Source organism: Apteryx mantelli, chromosome 7 (assembly GCF_036417845.1).
Source record: "Apteryx mantelli isolate bAptMan1 chromosome 7, bAptMan1.hap1, whole genome shotgun sequence".
NCBI lineage: Eukaryota > Metazoa > Chordata > Aves > Apterygiformes > Apterygidae > Apteryx > Apteryx mantelli.
Genome location: NC_089984.1, coordinates 7,765,553 through 7,788,347, shown reverse-complemented (window position 1 = coordinate 7,788,347; position 22,795 = coordinate 7,765,553). Strand labels below are relative to the sequence as shown.

At 36.7% G+C, this 22,795-nt stretch overlaps 1 protein-coding gene across 2 annotated transcripts; it reads right to left on the bottom strand.

The window, feature by feature from the left end:
* Positions 1–4,249: 4,249 nt before the first annotated feature.
* Positions 4,250–22,566, bottom strand: PBLD (phenazine biosynthesis like protein domain containing). Of its 2 annotated transcripts, XM_067299500.1 has the most exons (10): positions 22,006–22,566; positions 19,637–19,736; positions 16,905–17,003; positions 16,269–16,378; positions 16,122–16,151; positions 15,922–16,005; positions 15,522–15,610; positions 14,178–14,356; positions 12,297–12,359; positions 4,250–7,255 (listed from the first exon to the last, which is right to left on the bottom strand). In XM_067299500.1, the coding sequence occupies exons 1-10, from the start codon at positions 22,087–22,089 to the stop codon at positions 7,143–7,145; spliced, it is 951 nt and encodes a 316-aa protein (XP_067155601.1). In that variant the 5' UTR covers positions 22,090–22,566; the 3' UTR covers positions 4,250–7,142. The 2 variants fall into 2 exon arrangements, with proteins under 2 accessions (XP_067155601.1, XP_013801123.1); XM_013945669.2 differs by lacking the exon at positions 15,922–16,005 and having other exon boundaries at positions 22,006–22,565.
* Positions 22,567–22,795: the final 229 nt, after the last annotated feature.

Here is a 22,795-nt window from a genome sequence, read left to right as displayed (position 1 = left end):
TATTAAGATTCTCAAATGACATTCTATCAGATTTTAGTGGAGTTTTCTCCTGAATGATCCAAATTTGAGGATGAGGAGCTTTCTCAACCTTAATATCATAGTTGAAATTTCAAATAAAAAGCTTTTTTACAGCAATATATTCAGCCACTTCTGTTGAATAGGCCTGTTTTTAAATATCCAAAATAAATGACACGGTCTTGCTCATTTAATTACATATATTTTGGTTAATGTCATCATCTACACACAGCTCTTAATCCCTAATGCAAAAAATGCAGTACTGCAGCTATATTTCTAATGCAGCTGGTCTTCTTCATATACCCTTGAGAAGCAAAAAGGTATGCACTACTTTATTTTTCTTTACAGCTTAAGAATAAGAGTGTCCGAGCATGGTAATAACCACAGTTTTGTAATTCAGACTGACTGAAAAATGTGCATTGAATTAAAGCACTATCAGTTTAAAGAATCAGTGATAATTTTAGAGTCAAACACCAGGAAAACTTCCAGCCCAAATTCTATAGCACCAAAAAGTCAAGAATGCAAGCTTTACAGCAGAGGTTATTTAATCTAAGAGGCAGAGCCATAAGAAGATCCAATAGCTGGAGGATGATGTTAGAAAGCCATGAACTGGAAATTCAGAACGTATTTTCAGAAGAAAATGTAAACATTTCATAGACATATTACCAGGGAATATGATAGTTTCCACAAGTTTACAGTTTTATATTAAATTTGGATCTCTTTCTGCTATATTCAGATCACAAGGCATTGGCTTCAGCACACAGCTTACAGCCTGCGATACCAGCTTAGATGATCGCCACATATATATGCATCCAGGAAACACACAAGACTACCACAGTTATCTAGTGTTCCAAGACAGAGATTTAGTAAAATACTGAAACTACAAAGTATTCTGGCAAACTGCATGCAGATTAAGTTCCCTTACTCTCTAAATCTTTTTCTTTAGGGAAAGCATATTTCTTCTTTAAGGTGAGTGGAAGCTATCCAATGCATCTCAGGCATTCTGAGAATAAAGAAGCTCTAAAATTCAAAATGTTCAATGAAAAGAAAACAACTCAAATATTTTAGTGATGTCACTGAAGCCCAGAACATATCTCTGTATCACTCGGTGTCTTCCTATGAATCTTGGGCAGTATAGGTGACAAAATAGGAACATGTAAGACTGCATAGGAAATAAAAGCAAGTATCTAGTAGGGATTTTTTCCTAGAACATGTTTAATGAATTATACCAGACAGAGAAATGACGTCTTGATTAGACTGGTCTCAATAAATTGTACAAGGTTTTGCATGGATACACACTGAACGAAGCACAATGAGGAGGTTTGTCTCAGTTATGAGAAGACCAGTACAATCAGTCTCAGGTCTCTGTAAGAGAAGTAGGATACCTGAAAACAGGTGAGGAGGGAAAATGAACACACCAAGCTTATGAGCTCTCTTCCAGTTTTTCTTGGCTGGAAGGGAAGGCTAACTGAAGTAATGAATTCATATTGCACCAGTCTAAAGATCATGATTTCACCTTATTTTTATCTATCTCACAACCCTAGGGCATAGTGCAACTTACCCACATCTCAGATATCAGGGAAATCTAGCAAAGATTAGGTCTCCTGAAGTACAACACCCTTTGGACCTCTTCCTGGCACTGTGTGATTGTACCACCTTTTAGTCGGTGCCTGTGCTTGATGACACAATTGAACCTTTTGTTAAGAACTTTTAAAACAAAACAAAAGTACCAATTAATTGGTATTCTATCTGGGACTAATTCAAAGGTGTCTTCTAGTACCCTGGGATATGGTGTGCGCTGCTTTGGAGAGAATCAATCAGTCGAAGATTGATGATGGGGTGTTGAGGTCAGGTTTGCAAATACAGAACCATCTGCAGAGTCTCCTGGGTTGGTACCTGCAGCAGAGTAATTTACAGGAGCAGGTGTTTGCTTTTAATCTACATTTTTTTCTGCTGAAATTGTAACTTTATTGAGAAAATGCCTGCAGTTTGTTGTTAAATGAATACTTTGTCTATTGCTGCTATTAAATGTAAACTGCTGAAAGGTTTCTGAAAGCTGTAGTAAGCATGCTTATTAAAAACAAAGGTAAGAACAGAGGCTGCGATGCTAAATACATAAGTCAATCATATATGTCTTCAGAAAACTGCTGCAAATAAAATGTTAATTAAATGTATTAAACAAACCAGAAGGCTGTTTTTAAAACTGAATGATTTTGTTCAGAAAGGAGCCATTTCTTTATGAATGTGATTGACTGAAATTATCATGATCATCAAGATTATTATTTATTTCTGTTTACATCCATAAATGTTTTTGGAGAAAGGAGGCTTTCTGAAACCAAAATAAATGCAAGAATGCCAGCTGGAATTTCCCACCTGAACTGAGTGGGGCAGGGTGGGCATTCAGAGAAGCCTCCTTTGCTTCGGATCCAAAGCATAACAAAAGGTTAGTAGAGGCCACGTTTGGATTCAAATTCAGGTTCCCGATTTTCTTGCATTGCAGGCTCCAGCTCTGCCCAGCCGAGTATCTCTCAACCTGATCCACAGATCATGTAAATTGTCATTGCATCATCGACATCAAATAGTAGCAAAAGGAACTTGCCCTTAAAGTGCTTACAGCTTCCAAAGTCTCTACACATGCAAGGCACATCCTCATCTTCTCACAAACATACTCACTCCATCTCTTTCCCATTCCTTCCTCTTTACTACTCTAGAAATGTTCTTGAGGATTTTTCTTGGGTTTGCTCAATGTATTTAATCCACCCTGTAATCTTTTACAGGCCAAAAATTACTTATGGAAAAGAGGATTTTGGTTTGGGGATGGGGGGGGGGGCAGCACGCAGGTGTCACAAAAAAGTTATAGAACACTGTAAAGTGGATAAAACTAGTTTGTATACTTATATGATTCATGGAGATAAAACCAGGTAATGTCCTTTTTTGACAATCAGTAAGGCAAAAACACAACAGCTAAGTGAATCACTAAAGAAATCAACAAATTCAGAAGTGTTTATAACTCATTTTTTCATATAGTTTTAGATGTTAAGACCAAAATAAAGGTCTTAGACTGAACCAACATCTAAACACTTTTCTTTCACACTTTTCTAATATCTGATATATTTCTTCATTTATTTTATTTCCCCATTATTCTGAAACTTTTGAGTTATTGTTGGTAATAACTTTTAGGAAATTAAATAAGGACAGTAACTGAGTGATTGTGAAAAATCCTGTGTTCCATCCTTTTGCATAAATCCGAGAATTATTTTAATGACAAATCTATTCCTCTGCAAAAAAGAACTCAGATTCAAACTGCTTAGTTTGGCAATTTCTCAGTTTTCAGTTGAACTAATTTAATTTTCACCTGATTTGGCATCACCCTTAATTTTCATTTAGTTTCCTTTTTTTAATCCTGGGAAGGTTCCCTCTGTTTCTGGCATGTTTCCCTGTCACTCTGATGAATACTGAGACAAAGAAATCTTTCAGTCCCAGAAACAACTACCTCATCTGTTGCTAATTTTCCTTCTATCCCTTATGGTACACATGGCTCCTTTCTATGACCTCTTGCTGCATCTACATTTGTAAAATCTTTTATTTCCACCTTTTGCAATACTTTCCAATTTTGGTAATAACGTGTCAACGAATGCTCTCTGTCTATCCTCATCTAAACACCAAAGAATAAATGCAAAGGATTTTCATGAATACCTTAAGCAAATCTGTCAAATTGCTTATTGTATACAAAAATGGCTTCTCATTTTATTTTCTCTCCTTTTCAGCTGTACTTTAATTTCTGTAGCAACAAACTTAATGGTCTATGTTGCTCAAGGATTTTTTTTTTTTTTTGCCTTATTTCACACCCTTCCTCTTGGTTATGTGCTTTCTTCCTGGCCCCTACCTGAGCTGTGCCTCTGCAGAGGCACATGCTAAAGAAGTAACATGAGCAAATGTACATTTGAATTTTCACATCTTGGCTGCTGGATCTAGCAAGAGATTTCCTCAAAACTTACAGTGGCTTAGAACAACCTTCTGTAGGACACTCATGGTAAATAATACTCAAACACATAGGAATTTTCAGCTGTATACTCCCTTCCCATAATTTGCTCCTTCTGACCTAAAGCTTTTGCTTCAACACATCCCTGTGCTACATTAATACTCTCTTATGAGAGCAGCAAAGAACAGTTCTGCAAATTCCCTGCACCAGAAACCCTAAACAAAGAGACATTACAGTTCTCCAACTTTCCAATTTGTATCTTCATTTAATTACTGATATAACATTTTAATTTAATCAAGAGGCATTAACTATTTTCCTAGAATAATACTGAACTCCATACTTTTATGTTCAGAACTGTAATAATTTTACACAGGCAGTCCCAGAAAAGTCTCTCTGAAAGGAAGGTTTATTTAATTAATGAGGAAGGCCTAACAACCTGCATAAGAAAAAAAAAGTCCATGAAAGTCCATGATGATAACGTCTGCATGAAATGAAATTCTGTAGCATTTAGACATTATTAGCATTATAAGTACCTAAAAATTGTGCTGCACAAACTGAAGGTCAAATGACCCTAATTTTTATTTAAATTATAATATTCCATTCACAGAAATCTACCTTTAAGTATTGTTTCCTTTCTGCATTTTCCACACTGAATTGGCTCTTAGAAGTTAACTTTACTAAATTTGAACATCAGTGTGTTCCCCTCTTTTTGAAATGAAACTCATGGAGTTTTGAGAGTAAACAATCAGCCTGAGTTCTCACTTCAAACCTAACTGGACATTTTATTTGGAGCTAAGGTAACTCGGCAACTAGCAATCGGTTTTCAGTACCTTGCTCTAGGTTAAGTTTGATTAACTATATACAGCTAATAAAACTAATAGGTAAATCCTTTGCATGAACATGTGAACAAGGCTACACAAACTCTAAGTAACTTAGTTTGAAGTTCTTCACACAACTTACAGTTTTTGCACTAGGAAAGACAGAATATGTCCCAACATTTTATTTACTTTACTGCTGACTGAAAATGTGCAATGCCCAAGTCTTAGCATCACCAGGTCAACTACACAATATTTCAGGAAGAATAAAGTTTGTTATTCAAAAAATGAGTGCTCTTATTCTTGCCACTCTCAGCAGCCTTGCTTGTTTTGCATATGGTTGCATGTTTAATTAGTGATCCTTCTGTAAGTGTCTGCAATTAGCACAGTGATGATTAATAAAATAACGCCTTTAAAGCTCCATTTAGGCAGCAGAACTGCACAATCAGGTATAATTAATTCATCATTAATAAATCATGGCTGATGAACTAATCTGTTGATTACAAACACATTACTGCATAGTCTCCCACCGGAGCTCTGGTGATTTTTCTATCCTGAGCAAAAACAGAGACTAAGTAGTAGTAAACTATGAAAAAAAAAAAATGCATTAAGCAGCAAGTATATCGATTTGGTCAGGAAATTTAGATAGCAGGTACATTTAAAATTTACTGAGCTTTGTTGATTATTGGTCCCCTTGGGTAAGAAAATTGTACTGCCTATTTGTTAAATCTGGACAGGTGAACAATAACTGCTTCTTTTGTTCATTTATATTCTTAAAAAGTTTTTTTTTTTTAAGTATCCCAGATTATGGACCAGATTCACTCTTTGCATAAGCCACTATGGAGTGACAAATGCAGCAAAACAAGCCCACAGTACTCCTAGGCAGGAAGGTCCAAGTCACTAGCAGGAAGGGCAGCTATTTGGCTTAAGAAAAGGCAAGGTCAAGGTAGCTGCAAAATATGCCATTGCAACACTGCTGTTGACAGTTGCCTCCATAGCCATGTCTTGCATCTGATAATCCCATGTTTGTATATTATATGTCAGGTCCCAGAAGTTCAAAAAGACCAAACACTGAAAAAGAATATGCGTTTCAATTTGGAGATTCCTTCTGTTCATCACCCAACTCTGGAGCTTTGTGGCGCACTTAAATCACATTTTCAATATGTTCTGTGTAGCCACAGGAGTCAGAAACTTTTATGCTAAATGAATCCTAGGAGTCTCACATTGTTACCTGCCTCCAGCTGCTTCAGCTTAAGTAAAACATCAGCTATTATGAGTTGTGATAAAATTTGCAAAAGCTGGCAACAGGGGATTTTGGCACAGCAGAGTTCCTTGTCATTTATAACGGTTTATATCACATCCAGCTGTTCCCACAGTATGATAATGCCTTTGAATTCAAAATACTTTATCCTGAAAGATCACAAAGAAGAAAAATTAAAGCAACGTTTAGGACAGAAGTGATTAGAAAGAAGAAATAGAGTTTTAGCTAGAGTAACTGGAACAGTTCAATATTCCTAATGAACCTGGAGAAAAGCAAGATGAGAACACTAAAGGAAAAAGTGACAAAATCTGAAGCAGTATGCTCTACGAAGAAAATTACAGAAGACTTAAATTTAGGAGCAAAATTTCAGTCTTTGAAAAGTAAAATCTGTTACTGTAACCAATAATGTTTTCTTTCAGATTTTAAGGGTATCACTATTAATTTCCTAAATCTTTCTGCTAAAACTTTAATTAAAAATATCAACCAAGCTACAGTACCATAAGCCACCACAATACCAGCCATCTTTGAAAATCCTATTCATAAAAAAGAACCACAAAGCATTTTTCTAAACTATTTCTATTTTTTTCACAGCTTAATTCAAGTTAATTAATGAACATAGATTGTAAGCATAATTTCTAGGTACAGTAAAAACTTTTTTTTTTTTTTAAGGACTGTAGTCATATTTCATGCAAAATGACTGAATATGGAAAAAGTGATTATTTTATGGATCAGAGAACTTTACAAACAAATCCAGGAAGGAGAAATGGCTTTTAAGATGGGATTTGAATGCAAAGGAAAAAAAGTCAGTTGAGAGGGGAAAAAGAAAACAGCTGTCCTTGGACAATTTCTGAGATCAGTGTACATATGAAGTGGTGAGAAAAAAGTGAAAAAGATAAAATCAAAGATCTTAAAGATCAGAAGCGAACATTTTCAAGCAAGTTTTTAAATGGACATTAAGCAATCAAAGGTTTTTGAAGACAGTGGTGATCTACCACCTATAACTAAGAAGGAATTAGCATAATATGAACAAACTGAGGTGTGGGCAACAAAACTGCTAGTGTCAATTTCTTCAGAAAGTCAAATTTCCTTTTAATACAACAGCAATTTGCCCCGCAATGTCAACTCTTCCATCATTACGTAGTGAAATCTTCAATTCTCCTCCACGGCGAGAACATTGAAAGGCTAAATGAAAACAAGAATCCACAAGTTACAATTCTAGTATTACAAATTATTAAAAAAATAAAAAAAATCCACACCCAGAGTTCATGAAAACTCAGGGAAATGAGGCTTCTTTCTCCCCAAAAAGCAAGAAGCACCAAGGCGAACTCTGTCCCAGGGATACCCTGGATGAATTGTTTTTACAGGTGAAAATTAGTTGAAGGTGTATCTCAGACTACAACTTGACTTGTGTATTGAGTGTGACAAAAATACTAGCTAATATAAGTAACAAAGTATGGTTTTTTTGTGATGTAGCCAACCAAGTTTCCTTTGTATATCTGAACGCGTCTTGAATTCTCCCATTCATCGGATAGACTGTTTCCATACATAAGAAGAATGAACACAGAATATTAACTGGATAAGAATGGAGAACCACTTTAGTGGTATTGAGCACCTGAGCTAGGTACTAGGTTCAAAGAATGTGTTTGGTCAATGTGTAAATAAACTCAAGTAGCCAGTGGAAGAGGTCTTCAAAATGACCTAGATGCTGCTTAAGCTGCCACTAAGTGAGACCAAATTCCTAAATAAAGGAAAAGATATTGTTTTGTATAATGCTGAATATATCATTTAACCTACCTGGATAAAATTTTGAGTAGAAATAGCCTTCCACTTGTAAGTAATTACAAAGCTAAGCCTTTGCCTAAACTGTTCAGTCATATTCAGGTGGGAAGATAACGTTCTCCTCGCCTGTTGAGTCTTCTTTCAGGAGTCTAGTTTTAGTTGTGTAACTAGCTGATCAGAAAATGGCCTGATTAAGATGACATTTGGCAAAGGTCACTTCGTTTTTGTAAAAGGCGGTACATGCACAATGAACCATTGATGTTCACAACCTTCTTACTCTCCAAATTTTATTACAAAAGTTGTTTGAAGCTACAGGGTATATTTTTCCTCACTGTTTGAAAACAGCAGTTTGTAAACTTGATAGAGATTGTATTCAGATCCCAACAGAGTACAGGATCTCTAACAGACGGTATATATAGTACACTTCAAAACAATTTCGTAACTGCAGCTGACAAGAAAACTCTTATGAAAACAGGGTATCAGATTCTGAGACAAAGCACTCCAAAACAGTGTGCACTGGAGCTATATAAAGATCAATATTGATACTTTCTGTTCTTCTCCATTTATAGACGTGCTAGTTACTGTTTTTAACTTATGACAACAATATCTATATATGCACTAATTTTTTTTAATTGAAATATTTTGGACTTCTAAAGAACCAGACCATGCTAAATTTGATGAACTATTATTGCCAAATGCGGATCCACAGCTAAGCTCTCCCACTCTCGTGACAGCAGATTTAAAGAAAAGGGGAAAATTGTTTCAAATCTTCAGAAGTTTGGTTTTGGTTTTATTTTTTTTAAACTGTGGAAGTATTGCTTTACATTTCATGGCAGGATTACTGAGATTATTTTGATAGCATGCCATTTTATTTTATTTTTAAAGAAATCGCCAAATGAGAAGGTAAAAAAAAACACACCTAAGAAAACTTTACCCAAGTTGAAAAAGATACTTGATCATTTCTTTCTGTCACACAAAAGCATTGATATTTCACATTATGTCTGAAAGTAAACAGACCCGCAATGAACATTTCATTAACCGGAACATTTCATTCAATAGCAATGTCTTCACAGCCTTTCATGCATCTCAGGTGTGCATTTGATTTTTGGATCATCCAGTTGTGCTTCCCTTCCACATCTGTATCTACCAGGAAAATCTCCTGCTATATAAACTATTCCCAGAATAAAAACAAATATGCACATTCTGATCTGTAGAAATAATAGACAGCAGCTGAATTCACAGCACCCTGAATTCCTCTGTGATTAGTCTGAGTTAGAGAAAAGTTTAAGCTTATGTATAAAGATTCTGAACTTTAGTATGCAGATATGCATCCCTGCCTTCACAAGGAGGCCGGTGATCTTGAACTAATATTAACCTGCTGTGTTGAGGAGTTTCTTATTAGACTAGATACATCTAAATGACTGCTGGTTACAGAATTTGAGGACTTAGGAATTTTCTTCATGATGTCATGATAATGATGTCATGATAATGACATCAAGTCAGAAACAACTGTCATTCTTATAAAAATATCTATTTTTAAAAGTTATTATTTAGGCTGAATTTCTAATCCCTATGTAAGGATTGATGAAAAAGCTCTTTTTTTAGGCAGTTATTGTGTATCGCTTAAGTGAAGCTTAAGATCTCCAAGACTTTTTTAATCTAAGAAAGAAGATGGACGAACCTAGTGATTGATGGAGAGAACACCTCTCCTTTGGCAGAAATGTTACACTTAATGTATAAATCTGAGGTAGCCCTAGTGAAAGAGAGTATCTACTAAAAAAGACAGTAAATTCTATCAGTCTATATGCCAAGATTAACTGGAAAACATGAAAGCTGTGGTTACAATGCTGCAGAACTCTTCTCTTGATCAGATGTCAGATTAGGGAAACACCCAAATACGGGTGGATTTCTTCTACCTTATGAAGCAATTCCTACATTAAAAACCAAAATGTTACAATGCTGAAAAGTTAAATGACAGGACCTTGTGCTGAAAGTAATCCTGGAAAAATTTGTGAATGGGTATCTTTCAGTTATCAGGGGGTTTTTTTCTTTCAAAAAAAAAAAAAACCCACCTTAAAAGCCACAAACCAGTTCTATATTGAGAAGGAATCAGAAAAGTTAGAGGCAAAATTTCCCTACAAATCAATTCTCTGAAGTAAAGAGGTACAGAAAGAGTTTAAGCTTTCCCTTAAATTAAAAAGTGTCCTGCATAAAGCTCCTTCTCTTTAAAATATTTTGGAAATTCTTCTGTAACCTGTTTGGAAAGCTTGTATTCCTAATGTATAGTTGTAAAAGGTATCTTAGAATGGAGAAAACTGGTCAGATGTCAAATGAACTTGTCCTCTTTAAATCCATATTGCATAACTTCCATAAAAAGGACGTCTGAGGACACACATGCATGAAATATGAAAAATCCCCTGTGGGATGTTGGGCTTCTTTCTCCCGCCTAAATACTTTAGGGGAGCTGATTACAGCACAAATCGTCTTTGCTGTTTGAGTTAGTTTCTCTAAAAGAGGAGACATAATCCAGTACAAACAAAATACATGAAAACGTAAAAGTAGAAGAAAGTATCTTCTAAACACAGACAGATTTTCTGTTGATTACTTAGTGTAATGCAGTGATTTCAGTGTCCACTGATGGGATGGAAAAGCTTCAAATCCCACATTAACATCCAAAAATGTCAAACCTTCTGAGAAACAGCCATTCTGTAACCTTCTCCTCTTCAGAAAGTATGGGTTTTCTTCCAACTTTACAGAAATTACCACAGATTTGTGTGATATAAATGCAAATATGAGATCTTCAGAACAGAATGTTAAATCTTTCCATCAGTCCATGATGCACAGGGTCTCAGTCACTGTGGATTATCATACTGAGCTATGGAGGGCTAATATGTCCTTCAAAGAGTTTATCATTCTCAACAGAAGTCCATTTTGAGATTAATTTGGCCAAATATAGGAAGGCAAGTATTCACGGTAGTTGTTTGTTTGGAAAAATATTTACTTTTATCGACGAGGAACCTGATTAGTTCAAGGGTCCAACCTCTGTTCTAAATGTTACTGAAAACTTAACTGATGTCAGGTGCACAAAGGAATGATAACTCCCCCGCGCCTCCTTAGGAAGCCAGACAGGGCCTGGAGTACCAAGGTGATTTTGTACTGCTTCTGTTCTTCCATTTCCTGGCAGAGTGCTAGAAACATGAGAAGCATGACAGACACCTAATGCTTCTTTTATGCGATGCTGTCAGGTATAACAGTTTCTCTTGGCTTTTTCCACTGAGTTCTTCAGTTTCTTGCTTAACAACAAAATGTGTGACCCAACTAACATATCTCATTTATTTTCTCAAGATGCAAAAATACCAATAATAAATCTGTTCTTTGACTTCAGAGATCCGGTCATCTCAAATTCCTTCTCTAAGGCCTAAACATTTAAAAGTAAGATTGCAAATAAAATATCACAAGCAAATAAAATTTGCTGGGGCCCATGTATCTTATCCCCACTCATATATATTTAAGGCCAATTCATGCTGAAACAGTCATATTCTTTATCTTCTTGAAACTTAATTGCCCATTCTTTCTTATATTCTTTCTTGCTACAGTGCAAACAAACATTATCCTGAGCAAAAAGTGATCTTTGCTCCTAAATATATAGGTATTAGAAACAAACAAACAAAAAACCAGTAGCATAAAGCACATTTTTAAGCAGAATCAGAATGTTAAAATAGATAATCTATTCCTATCTAGCTATAAAAACAATACCTATTTTAAAATCAAAAGGTTTCCTAAAGAAGTCACTGAAGGGATTAATCTAGAGTCATTCTCAACAAATTCTTAGGTCAGATGGAAAACACATGCCATCTTTCAGTCTCACCTTTATATACATATGAAAGGAAAGAAAATGCTGCCAGCTAACATTCCAGTGTCCAAATTGCACTGAACAGCACACATTATGAATGAAAATACTGACAGGATACCTTTTCCCTGATACCCAAAATGCAAACCATAGAGAACAAGAAACAACCCAAATTCAGTCAAAATGGACAAATAATCAACATCATCTGAAGTTCAGTTCAAGCTTCAGTTATGCTGAAAGGTCGTGAGAGGTAAAATCCAAAACCTGAGATCAAAAACTAACTGCAGAGAGTTAAGATCCAGAAACCAACACTTCAGTTTCCCTGCAGGCACTGTCTGTCATGTTGGTACAAGGAGAAGAAAGTAATTTCTTACAGCTTGCCTCACACACAAAATATTGCATATTATTCTACTAAGATTAAGAAAATTGATAGGGAGAATGAGCAGTATTCCAGTCTGTACTACATACACAGTAGCTCAATGAAAGATATGTGATATTAGAGTTTGGACTGTAGCAATAATATAAATCCTTTCTTTTTATAGTGGGTAGCTTGCACATAAATGGGCAGCTTTGCAACAAAACAGTTCTTCTTACCAAGCATTTCTTTTTTCCCCAGCTGCTCTGACCAGTAGCTGCTTAAAACAGCATGGGCAGACCCTTAAAAGAAATGAGAAGACAAAGTACAAAATTAAATTAGAATCACTATTTTATAGAATAATCATATTCAAAATGTAAAACAAATCAAGTGCTGTTAAACAAATCAAGGGCTACGTGAGTATGTTTAGAGTAAAAACTCCTAAGAGTTTGCAAAGCAGACAGAACTTAAAACTTTAGAATTTCATTCATTCATGATCAAGCTATATTACTTTCTCATCCTATGACTTCAATGGAAATTTTGGGACTTCATGATAAGCCACAGTTGGTAAGAATAACAAATAGTACAGGTTAAAATACTTCAGCCAAACTACTCTTTTTTTTAAACCAAAAATGAAATTTCCTAGTAACAAAATTTCAAAATATTAAAGTCAAAATCAAAATTTTACACATCAAGATATGTTATTCACTGAAATATAAACAGCTATCCACAAAAGAGTCTGAACAGGCCTTTGAATATTTTGTTAAGAATAGGAATAGGTGGACTTAAGAGGCGGCCTGAAAGAAAAAAATTCCCTCTCCTAACAGTTTTCACATCAGAAATTCAGGTTTCTTTCAGTCTTGGACATAAAGTAGAAACCTCTTGAATGTCAGTAAGCATCAGGATTTGACACAAAGAGATTTTAAGGTCTCACTACAGCCTCTGGAAAATAAAAGACCAACTTGGAACAAGTTTGTTTCTTACTGGCAGATGGCTTAAAAACTAAGGATGACTTCTCAGATCCATAGGCAGACATGCTGCTTCAGTCTGTATTAGCTACTACGGGCAAATAAGCTCTGCTGGAAACTCTACTGCGAACTATAATTATCAGTGCTCAAGGACACAAGACCATGTAGCATTATTGAGAAATCATTATGAAGAAAGATAATACAAAGCCATAACACTACTAAAAGTATAATTCTGCAATATATTCAAAACATGTCTTTCTGTGAAAGAAAGGTCACTCACAGATGGAAGATAAGCAATAGCCTTTTCTACCTATCAATACCAGTCTTCCCACAGATCATCAAGAAGGAGCTCTGGGAACAGATACATCCACCAGACTCTGTTCTCTGGCTCTTAAGAGGAAGCAGGATTGGAAGCTTAATAAACAACTGAAACACTTGGCTTACATTTCTTGTAAACCTTTCTTTCTGTTAAAGCAATGAATTACTCGCACTATCCCAGTTAAGAAAGTTTAGTTTGTCTGGTCAGTTTTCAATTTTTTAGTAAAATATTTAATGAGAGGTTTTGACCAAGCTCTCAGCTGACTAATGATTATGCTGTGATTAACTGGTAACGAAGCGAACAACACTACTTTCACCCTTCTGCAGCAATCATTATCATACTCACTGAGGAGTACAGCACAGGAAGCAGAAAACTATCCTTCTTGCCTCTGAACATTTAACTAACTGAATTCATATTATTCATAGGGCTGAGAATATCCACAGTAAAATGTCATGAAACTAGGCAATATCTCAGCTGAAGCACCAAAAATTATGGGACACTGTGACAGAAATGGGTGTTTCTTCTGCAATATTCACTCATTACCTGCCTAGTCTCTGTTTTTTCTCCAATTAGAACATTTACAGGGAAAAGATCTGAAAAAGAGGCAGGAATATCTGGCCTGATGACAGCAGGAAGCTGATTCTTTCTGAATGAGTTTGGCATCGGTCATAAAAGTTTTTACCTTAATAAGTATATTCCTGCTATCCATATAAAATCATCATTTATAAAAGAGGAAAGAATCCAAAGTACAAAACCTGATTTATGAAGTTTAATGAGAACTTTTCAACTGAATTGAGACAAGAATAAGAGTCTTTTATCACGCAAACACACACCTGTAACAGGGTCTTCCAGAACTCCAACCCAAGGTGCAAAATATCTGGAGTAGAAATCATAGCCTTCATGTTTTCCACTGGAATCTCCCTTAAGAGTCAGTATGAGTCCTTTCACCTTTCCCGTCTTCTCAGCTGACAGAAAATTTTGTGCGCTCACTTGCAGTTCTTCCAACACAGATCTTGAATTTAATTACAGTATTTTAATAGCCCATATTCTTCATTTTACATCAATTAAGTACTGAAAAGTATCAGACATCAACTACAAAGCAGTCTTCTCTACAATCTCAAAACAGGTAATGTTAGAGGTTAGAGGAGAATAAGATTCTGAGTGTTCTGCCAACGTCATTTGAGAGAAGACTGCACTGAATATAACATGCTCCTAGTGAGCAAAGAAAAAAATTCAAACCATATATTTTCTATCTATATTTCTGAAAACTGAGTATCCTGGAATATAAGCTACAAAAATGCACATTTGTTTAGTATTTTATCTCTGGAAAAGTTATTTCTGTACTACAGAATGCAAAGAGTAACCACTCCACCTATTTTCAGAACAAGCAAACACCACCACTGAGATCCTTATAGGATCCTAAAGCACTGTACAACAGTCTCAATTCTGTGAAGTTGCAGAAACCTCCCTACGAAATAAAGTCCAAAAGAGGTAAAAATACTGAATACTCAGCTGGGAATATTTCCATCTCCCACTAGCTCAGTCTTCAAACCATCAGTTAAGTCAAGCTGCCAGTAAAATTAATAGTAATTTGGCCTGATTAAAGAGTTCGGGTTTGGACAATATATATTCAAATCACATTTCACTCACCAATCAAATGCAGCTCTCTATGAGATTAAAAAGTGCTTTGGAATAATCTGAAATGGAATTTTCTCTATGAAGCTATTTACGATGCTGTAAAGTATGTGTAAGCAGACTATGGTCAAATGGGAGTATGAATACATGCCATCCTGCCAGTGTGCCCTGTCCCTGTGAGTGGAACTCTACAGCTATGAAACTCTTATTTCTTTTTTTGAAGAAACAGGGCTCCTAATTTCCTGCTAAATTACTGAATCATTTCTGACTCGGCAGGATGGGGAAAAATACATTCTTGTTACAACTGTTTCCTATACCTCCTTTTTTGGAGGTAGGTTTCAGATTGATCTTGTTTAGCTTGTCAGTTTCAATACGCTCATCTGGGAAGATTGTATAACTATTTAACATGAGAGTTTAAAGCATTTTTAATCTCCATCTGTTTTTAAAATAGATAAAAGAACCTAGTATGTCAGGAATAGTGGTTAAACAAGAGGACACAATTTCTACATGCTTGATTTTAAAAAAAAAAAAGTGTTAAACACCTTTCGTAAGCATCACTGAGACGGACTAGGAGTTTCTTTGTGTCAGGCGAATAACAGAGATCTTGAACAATCATGTCACCTATGGCTGCCTGGTGAAAAAGTTAAAGGAAACAAAGAAAAACAAAGTAATTTGAATATAAAATATTATATCATTAAAATTTTTATTAGAACAAATTCCCCCACTAGAAAAGGGCTTATGCAAGGTCTTTCATGCAGCCCTCAAGTACATGCAAGCAAGAAAAGCAAATGCACTAAGTGCACGTAGAATGAATATGGGTATGCATAACAGCTCTGTAGACGGCAACTTGGAAGGAAATTCAGGAACTGAGGGACGGGCAAGGACATGAGACTTGACCTCACATGCATAAAACAAGCTGAAAGATGTCACTCAAATACTGACATTCCAGTCAGTGAGAGACCAAAGTTGAGCCGCAGCATTTTGGAGAACTCCATTTTCTGAATTGCAGTAGTCAGACCTCATATTCTAGGGGAGTGCATCAAGCAACATGATGTTGTCACTTCTCAGTCTTTTTAGTATACAAAAGTAAGTATAGTTATTATAAATGTGCTTTGAACATCACATGCACATTCTATTTTTACCTTTATTAATTCTTCTACTTCCTGAAATACCTAGAGCAAAAAAAAAAAAAATTTGTAAAAAAGTGTACTGATAAATATATTCGGGGAGTATACGTATACACACATATTTTTTCTTTAAAGCCTTTTATGAATAAAAATTTCACTGACCTGTGGGTAGGTTAAGTAAAGCGGTAAGTCCAGGACAATATGATCTTCCACTTGTCTAGCTTTCAATTCGCCACTCAGAGTCACAAAAGTGAGAACTGAATTTGTGTTTTCTAGAGAGACAGCATTACAACATTCATTGTATATTTAATCTAAGAATTGAATCTAAATTATTATAGTTCCTAGAGTAGCCCAGTATATTCAGAAAGTTAGTTACGCAGTTAAAATATAACCACAGCGAAACTGTATTCTGAGACAAAATTCCCAGCTAACTCAATAAGCTGCTGAGGCTAATGAACACAGCAATTACCAGTGAATGTTTCCTGCATATCCCCAGAATGTATAGGAGTTTTTAACAGAAGGGCCAATATTCCCTATTTATCAAACTCTACTGTATCTCTCTCAAATGAAATTTGCATACTTAGGACTCTTTTTTTAACAAGAGTGATAGTGGGGCATGGGAATCTGAATGTAGAATTACAGAACAGTTATAAAAGACAGTATCTAAGGTCTTTGCATGTATTCTCTAAATGTACCAAAGATTTAAGTGTGTTTGCGGTAGGAAATAATAAAGGGAGATTTTCTTAATCAGAAAGGAATTTTTAAAAGTTACAATAATTGCTTGTAAAAATACGTTACTTTGTATATGAAACAATACAGCAGCTGCCGCAAGCGTAGCATGACCACAGAGAGGAACTTCCTTGGCTGGAGTGAACCACCTCAGCCCAAAGCAGGAACCTTAAAAAGAAATTTTATTATTTGGAAGAGCCTTTTTCTTCAATTTATTTCAAAACTTTTTACAAAGTGATGACATTTCAGTCAATCAAAATGCATGTTATAATCAGTCTCAGTCGTAAACACATTTTAAGGAATCTATTCTGTACTGATTTTTTGGAATAACCAGTGCTTTTGAGTCATGTCTCTTCTTTGAGCCAGTATATTACTAATATAGGAAAGCTAGTTTGTTACAAGAGCAAAGCAGCTGCCTACTAGCAAAACAATGCTTTTCTTTAATCACTGCAGTAAAACCATTTTCTCTCCCCATGAGTAAAAGAAGATACACCAGTGAAGACAGCTTTACTAGTATAATGGAATCTATATGAGAGCTATGTCAGTTAAGAATTATTTTGCTTGAAACAGCAGCCAACACTGGTAGAAGCCTCTAACGTATATTTATCCTTAATTTCACTAAAAGTCATATTTGTTGTTTAAAAAAAAATGGAGCCAAGTGCACTATCTTTGGTTTCCTGTAAACTTTGCAGAGTTCTTGCACTATGGTATTTAAGACAGAGCTCATGAAAATATATTTCAAATGAATAATTACCATACAAATATGATTAAAAGGTGCAAAAGGAAGAAAAGAGACTTCATATAACCAAGTTTTGTTATTGTCGTTGTGAAAAATTAGTGCATTAAAGTCAGAGTCCCCTACATAATGAAAACAAATAGAATCACCACAAAACCTAGTGGTTGAACTGAGGAAAATCACAGAGAAGCAATTTGAAATAGGGCAGACATGGAAGCCAGCTGTGAGCCAAGCCTGCTGTGGTGTTAATGCACTCGCCCAAGTGGAAATGATGGCTGAAAGTAGGAGGAAATGGAGTCAGCCATGACAAACTGGAGACGGACAAGCATACTGTGACCCAGGACACCCAGCTGGATGATTGAGAGAGACAGCTGTACTCAGGCTAAGAAAACAGTTCTTTCTCTCATAAATTAATGTCTCTCTGAAATACTGCAGATTTTCATTAATGAACGTTAAATGAAATGCACTGATCCTAAACTCCTAGCCCTGCAGAAACATACTGTCTGGCCAGGAGTCCTTACTAAATCATCCTATGCTCCAGAAGCAGATGATGGTCTTGTAAGTGACATTCTGGTGTCCCTAACACTCTGTGCTGGGACTCCTCTCGCTTCTGCCATACCTCACACATGCTTAGGTATAGCTCAGTGACTGAGTTGGTTCAAAAAATTCTTCCCCTGTACTGCAACTGCATAGGTCTGACCTCACAAACATTAGTCCTGTTAATATCAAAAGCACTTTAATGAACTAGAAGCTGGCATTTTATGTGCTGTTGGATATGGAAGATTTGAAAATAAATAAGTGTATTATACGTATTGGCAAGGTGTTAGCATGAAAAATGTTACCATGAAAAATGAAAAATATTTAACTGCTTGATTCAAGCAGTTAGTCTAACCCTGAAACAAAATTCCAATTTATTAACAATAGGAGTAAGTTACAACAGTTATTGTTTCAAGAAAATTCTCTTTAATTACGGAGCCTGTACAAAATCCTGCTCCCTCAACAAAACAGCAAATGACATGGAACAGTTTCTTTGCTTGCTTGTTTTAGGGCCTCTTTCAGACAGTCTATAACCCCAAAGCTCTGTTTATCTGTCTCTTCCACCACATCATATCAAAACCGAGGGTATGGCAATATGGTACCTTAACCTGGAATCTAACTCCAGGTTAGTGGGGTTCCAGTCCCTTACTTATGCCACCAGTACCATTTGCATAGCTGCAAAGCGAGCAGAATCAGCAAACCACTGTAGCCGAAAACTAATAAACACAGCAATTTTGACTAGACTCAGTTTTATCTGATGCTTTCTGTCTTCCTCAATGTCTCCCTCTTTCATCCTCCCTCACATACACTATTAGAGAACACCAGTGAAACCCCTCTGTCACTCACACTAATCAAATGTTTGAGCAGCCTAATGTGTTTGCTTTGGGCAATTTCAATTCCATTTTGTTGCAAACCTGCTTGTTTCAGTATTGGCTCCATAGACAGCTCATGAGAGTTTGGGACAACCCACCTCAAATAACACATTACAGTTATCCCAGTTTCAGTGAAATGTAACCTAACTTACAATATTATAATGTACAAGGATGATACAACAGCACGTTATAGAATCAGAAGTTTCTGTTACACTAAAGGAAAAAGAATGATGATTTACTGAACAGATTCTATTCACTTTGCAGTCTTCTATATAAAAGATAAGCTCTTTCCGTCTCTATTCTTCTGCTTATGTAATACAGAATTATTTCCAGAAAGTATTGGTTATAATGGAAGTACTACCTGAAGCACCTTTGCATAGCACTTTAAGTATACATTTTCTATATGTAACTTGTTCTTTTAGTAAAAGGTATTAAAATATTTTGCCTACTTTATGAATAATAAATGTTCATCTGTTGTAAAATTCATTTGATATGCAACACAAATATTTTTAAGAAAATGTGTGCAAAAGATGCATGACAACTCCAAGATTTTGCTTTTGCTGTCTTATAAATTAGTACCACTCCTTAAAAACAGTACCTGTAGTGTCTTCCTACTTCTTTATAAGAGATTTTGCTGGGTAAACAGAATGACTCACTTTTGGTAAAGTCATCCATGGAGCGCAGTTTTCTGATGAAGGCAGTTTCTGAGAGGTTCATTTCTGTTGCAATTTTTTGGTGCAAGTCTTCATTCAAGTCCTAATGTTGAGACAACAAACCCAATGAAAATCAGGCCATAAGCAGCAGAATCAAACTTTCTATCAAATATATACAGTTATTTCATTTTTCCATTATAATAAATCATAATTTTATTTTTAGTTCAAAATAATTTCTGAGAATAAAACCAAATCTTTAAGCATGAAATGGGATAACTATTTTTATTATTGTGATACACCAGCATTTCTAAATATCTGTCCCAGTAGCTTACAAATTCTTGGAACACGGTGAATAAAATCACACACACACACACACACAAAAAAAACCCTATTCTAAACTCAGTTTGTCCATGAACACAAATCTTTTCTAAGGTTACGACGAAAGTCATGCTGGTACATCATTACTAACAGCAACTCAAATTAAATACCACTCTCTTTGTAACTCTGAAAAATCCATCCAGATCCTCCTTGCCAGCTAGCAGCATGTAGCAATGGCTAAGACAATGGCTAAGATGGCTGACCAGTGCTTACTGGTGTACCCTCAATATTACTGTGTGAAAGATGGGAGCAAGATGATAAACCAGCGTAAGTTCAGAGGAGATAAACCTGAAAGACAAATGCTGAAGCTCACTACATTCTGCTCTAACTACCTGCTGATATAAGCAGTGAATAGTGATCCCAGGATACATGAGTTACAGTGATTGCACAAAATTCTATTTCCCCCTTGTTCCACTGCTTTCCAAACAATTATGCTGACGACTAATTGGCCAAACTTGAGGTCTGTAAAATATTAAGACACAAATGAAAGAAAGTACTAAAATAAGCTGCTCAGGGGCAATATCTGACAGATTAAGATGTGCCCTGCTGTTTTTATTTATTACCCTCACTAACTTTAATCAGCTTTAGCTAATGATCGCAAACAACAGATATGAAACAATTACTGATTGGTATAATAGACATCTATTTGCACAGTGGTTTCTATACCATGAAACAACATCCTAGCCTTTTATAGTGACAGTCTTGTTTTGTCCAGGAAAATGGTTCTGGCTGTCAACTACTCCAAAGACACCAATCCAAAACAAAGGCCAGCCAAAGCATTATTAAAAATACCGGAATTGTACTGAAATACTGCCATCCTGTGGCACTTCTGAAGGGCAGAAAAGGTTTTTCTTTCTTGCACTACTCTCAACAATTTTTGTAAAGCATCTGCTGAGGCTTTGAAGGGAACAGGGGAGAAGAGAAATTTTGCTGTCAGCTGCATTATACTTTCTTAGAGCTTAGAATAAAATAATTAATTAGAATCTCACCTTTTACACGAAACTGAAGCCTCTAACCCTAAGCACTGTGGAGAAAACTTTAAAATGCAAAACCTAAATACCCCAAAGGCAGCATGCATACCCTCATGGTAAATATATATTAATGTAATAAAGTTAATTTAATATATAAAAACGTAATTAGAAGCTCATAATTTTACTGGAACTTCATTTTGAGAGGGAGCATTTAGATTTTAGAAGGCAAAAAAATACCTCTAAAGTGGTATGTTCTCAATCTTAACTACCAGTGAGCTGGCAAGTATGCTGTACTGTATGAGAGAACGTTCATAGGATTAATATTGTCAATACAAGCTACCACTGACTGCAGTACTTATATTTTCATACTTATAATTTTCACCAAGTGACACCATGCAAATAATAAAAGGTTAATAAATTCTCTAATCCAGTTTAACAAATAGCTTTTGGTAGAAGTTGTCAACAGTGTACCAATTAGAACAAAAATTGTTCAGAACATCAACTACCATCAACTGCACTCAAACTATCATGCAACTTTCAGGTGATAAAGACTTGTTTGTCTAAACCTGGCTAAAGTCGAACCAGACACACTAAAGGTGAAAGACTCAGATCCAGGTCTATAGTCCCTCTCTTTCTTTCTGTGAAAAAAGGAGGGAAAAGCCCTAAATACTTAATTAAAAAAAAAAACACCCTATGAAGTACTATCTATAATGTTATGGCATTTCCTTTCGGACATTTCATTTTGAATCCTCAATGTTTCTTTTTGGCTTAACTCACTTCGAATAAAATTAGCCTATTGTAAAAACACACAAAATACATGTCTTGTACAAAACCAATCTGATTGAAAAAGGTATTGCTGTGCTAATTCCCCTGCAGAAGTACTCTGGAGCAACAGCAAACAATGCTTGCAAGCTGAACCCCTGAAAGAAAGTGCAATTCAGTCCTTAGCGCTCAGGCTCAGTTCAAGTACAGAAAGGCAAATGCCGTTTTAGTCACCCTCGCAAAATAGCTTTTTAAACTCACGTGTTCAAGCAGACAAACTGCCGCAGGATTTCCAGAAAATGACCGGTTTGTAAATGCATCAACTGTAAAAATGGGAATCTGCATTCTTTTTCGCCTGTTTAGCGTTGTTTTTGATACTGTACTTTCCCCTTTCTCTCCAAATGATAGCACAGCTCTGGAAGTTAATGTTTCCCTAAAAGCAGGAGGAGCCAGCGGCTTCCCACCCCGTCACCTCCGGGCACGCACACGGACCCAAGCCCCCTTTCTCGCCCCCGGCGCTCGACACCTGGCTGTTTTTAGTAATTTACAGCAGATCTCCAGCTCTGTCTTGCAGCACTGGCTACCTACGCCAGTCACGCCCTCACGGGCCCGCGGTGAGGCATTTGGGAGGGGAAGAACTGTGAGAGGCTCCCCGGCCTGGCCTGCCCCCGCTTCACCACAGCGGTAAAGACGAGAAGGTCCGAGCCACCACTGCGTGCGCCCCAGCCGCACGGCCTTCCCCCACCTGCCTCCCAAGCCAGCTCCGAAAGAGCTGGAAGCGCTGCGCGACGCGCGCGAGCGGCGCCCCAACAGCCACGGCCAACGGCCAACGGCCGGCGCGAGGCGGCGCCCGCGCGCAGCCGTGACAGGAGGGAGCCGCGCGCGCGCGCAGGCGCGAGGAGCGCTCACACAGCCCGCCCCCACCGCGCGCGCGCGGGCGCCTCTTGGCGCCAAGCAAACACAGGGCACTGCGTGACGGCGGCGCCGAGGGCGCATGCGCCGTGGGGCCGCACGGCGCTACCCATGAAAGGGCTAGGCGGGCGGCTTCACC

Coding starts and splice junctions, on each gene's coding strand:
- PBLD (XM_067299500.1), bottom strand. CDS start 22,089: ATGCAGATTCCCATTTTTACAGTTGATGCATTTACAAACCGGTCATTT. Junction 16,379..16,904: donor TGTATTGTTTCATATACAAA/GTAACGTATTTT, acceptor CTGTCTCTCTAG/AAAACACAAATTCAGTTCTC. Junction 7,256..12,296: donor GGGGAAAAAAGAAATGCTTG/GTAAGAAGAACT, acceptor GTTTTCATTTAG/CCTTTCAATGTTCTCGCCGT.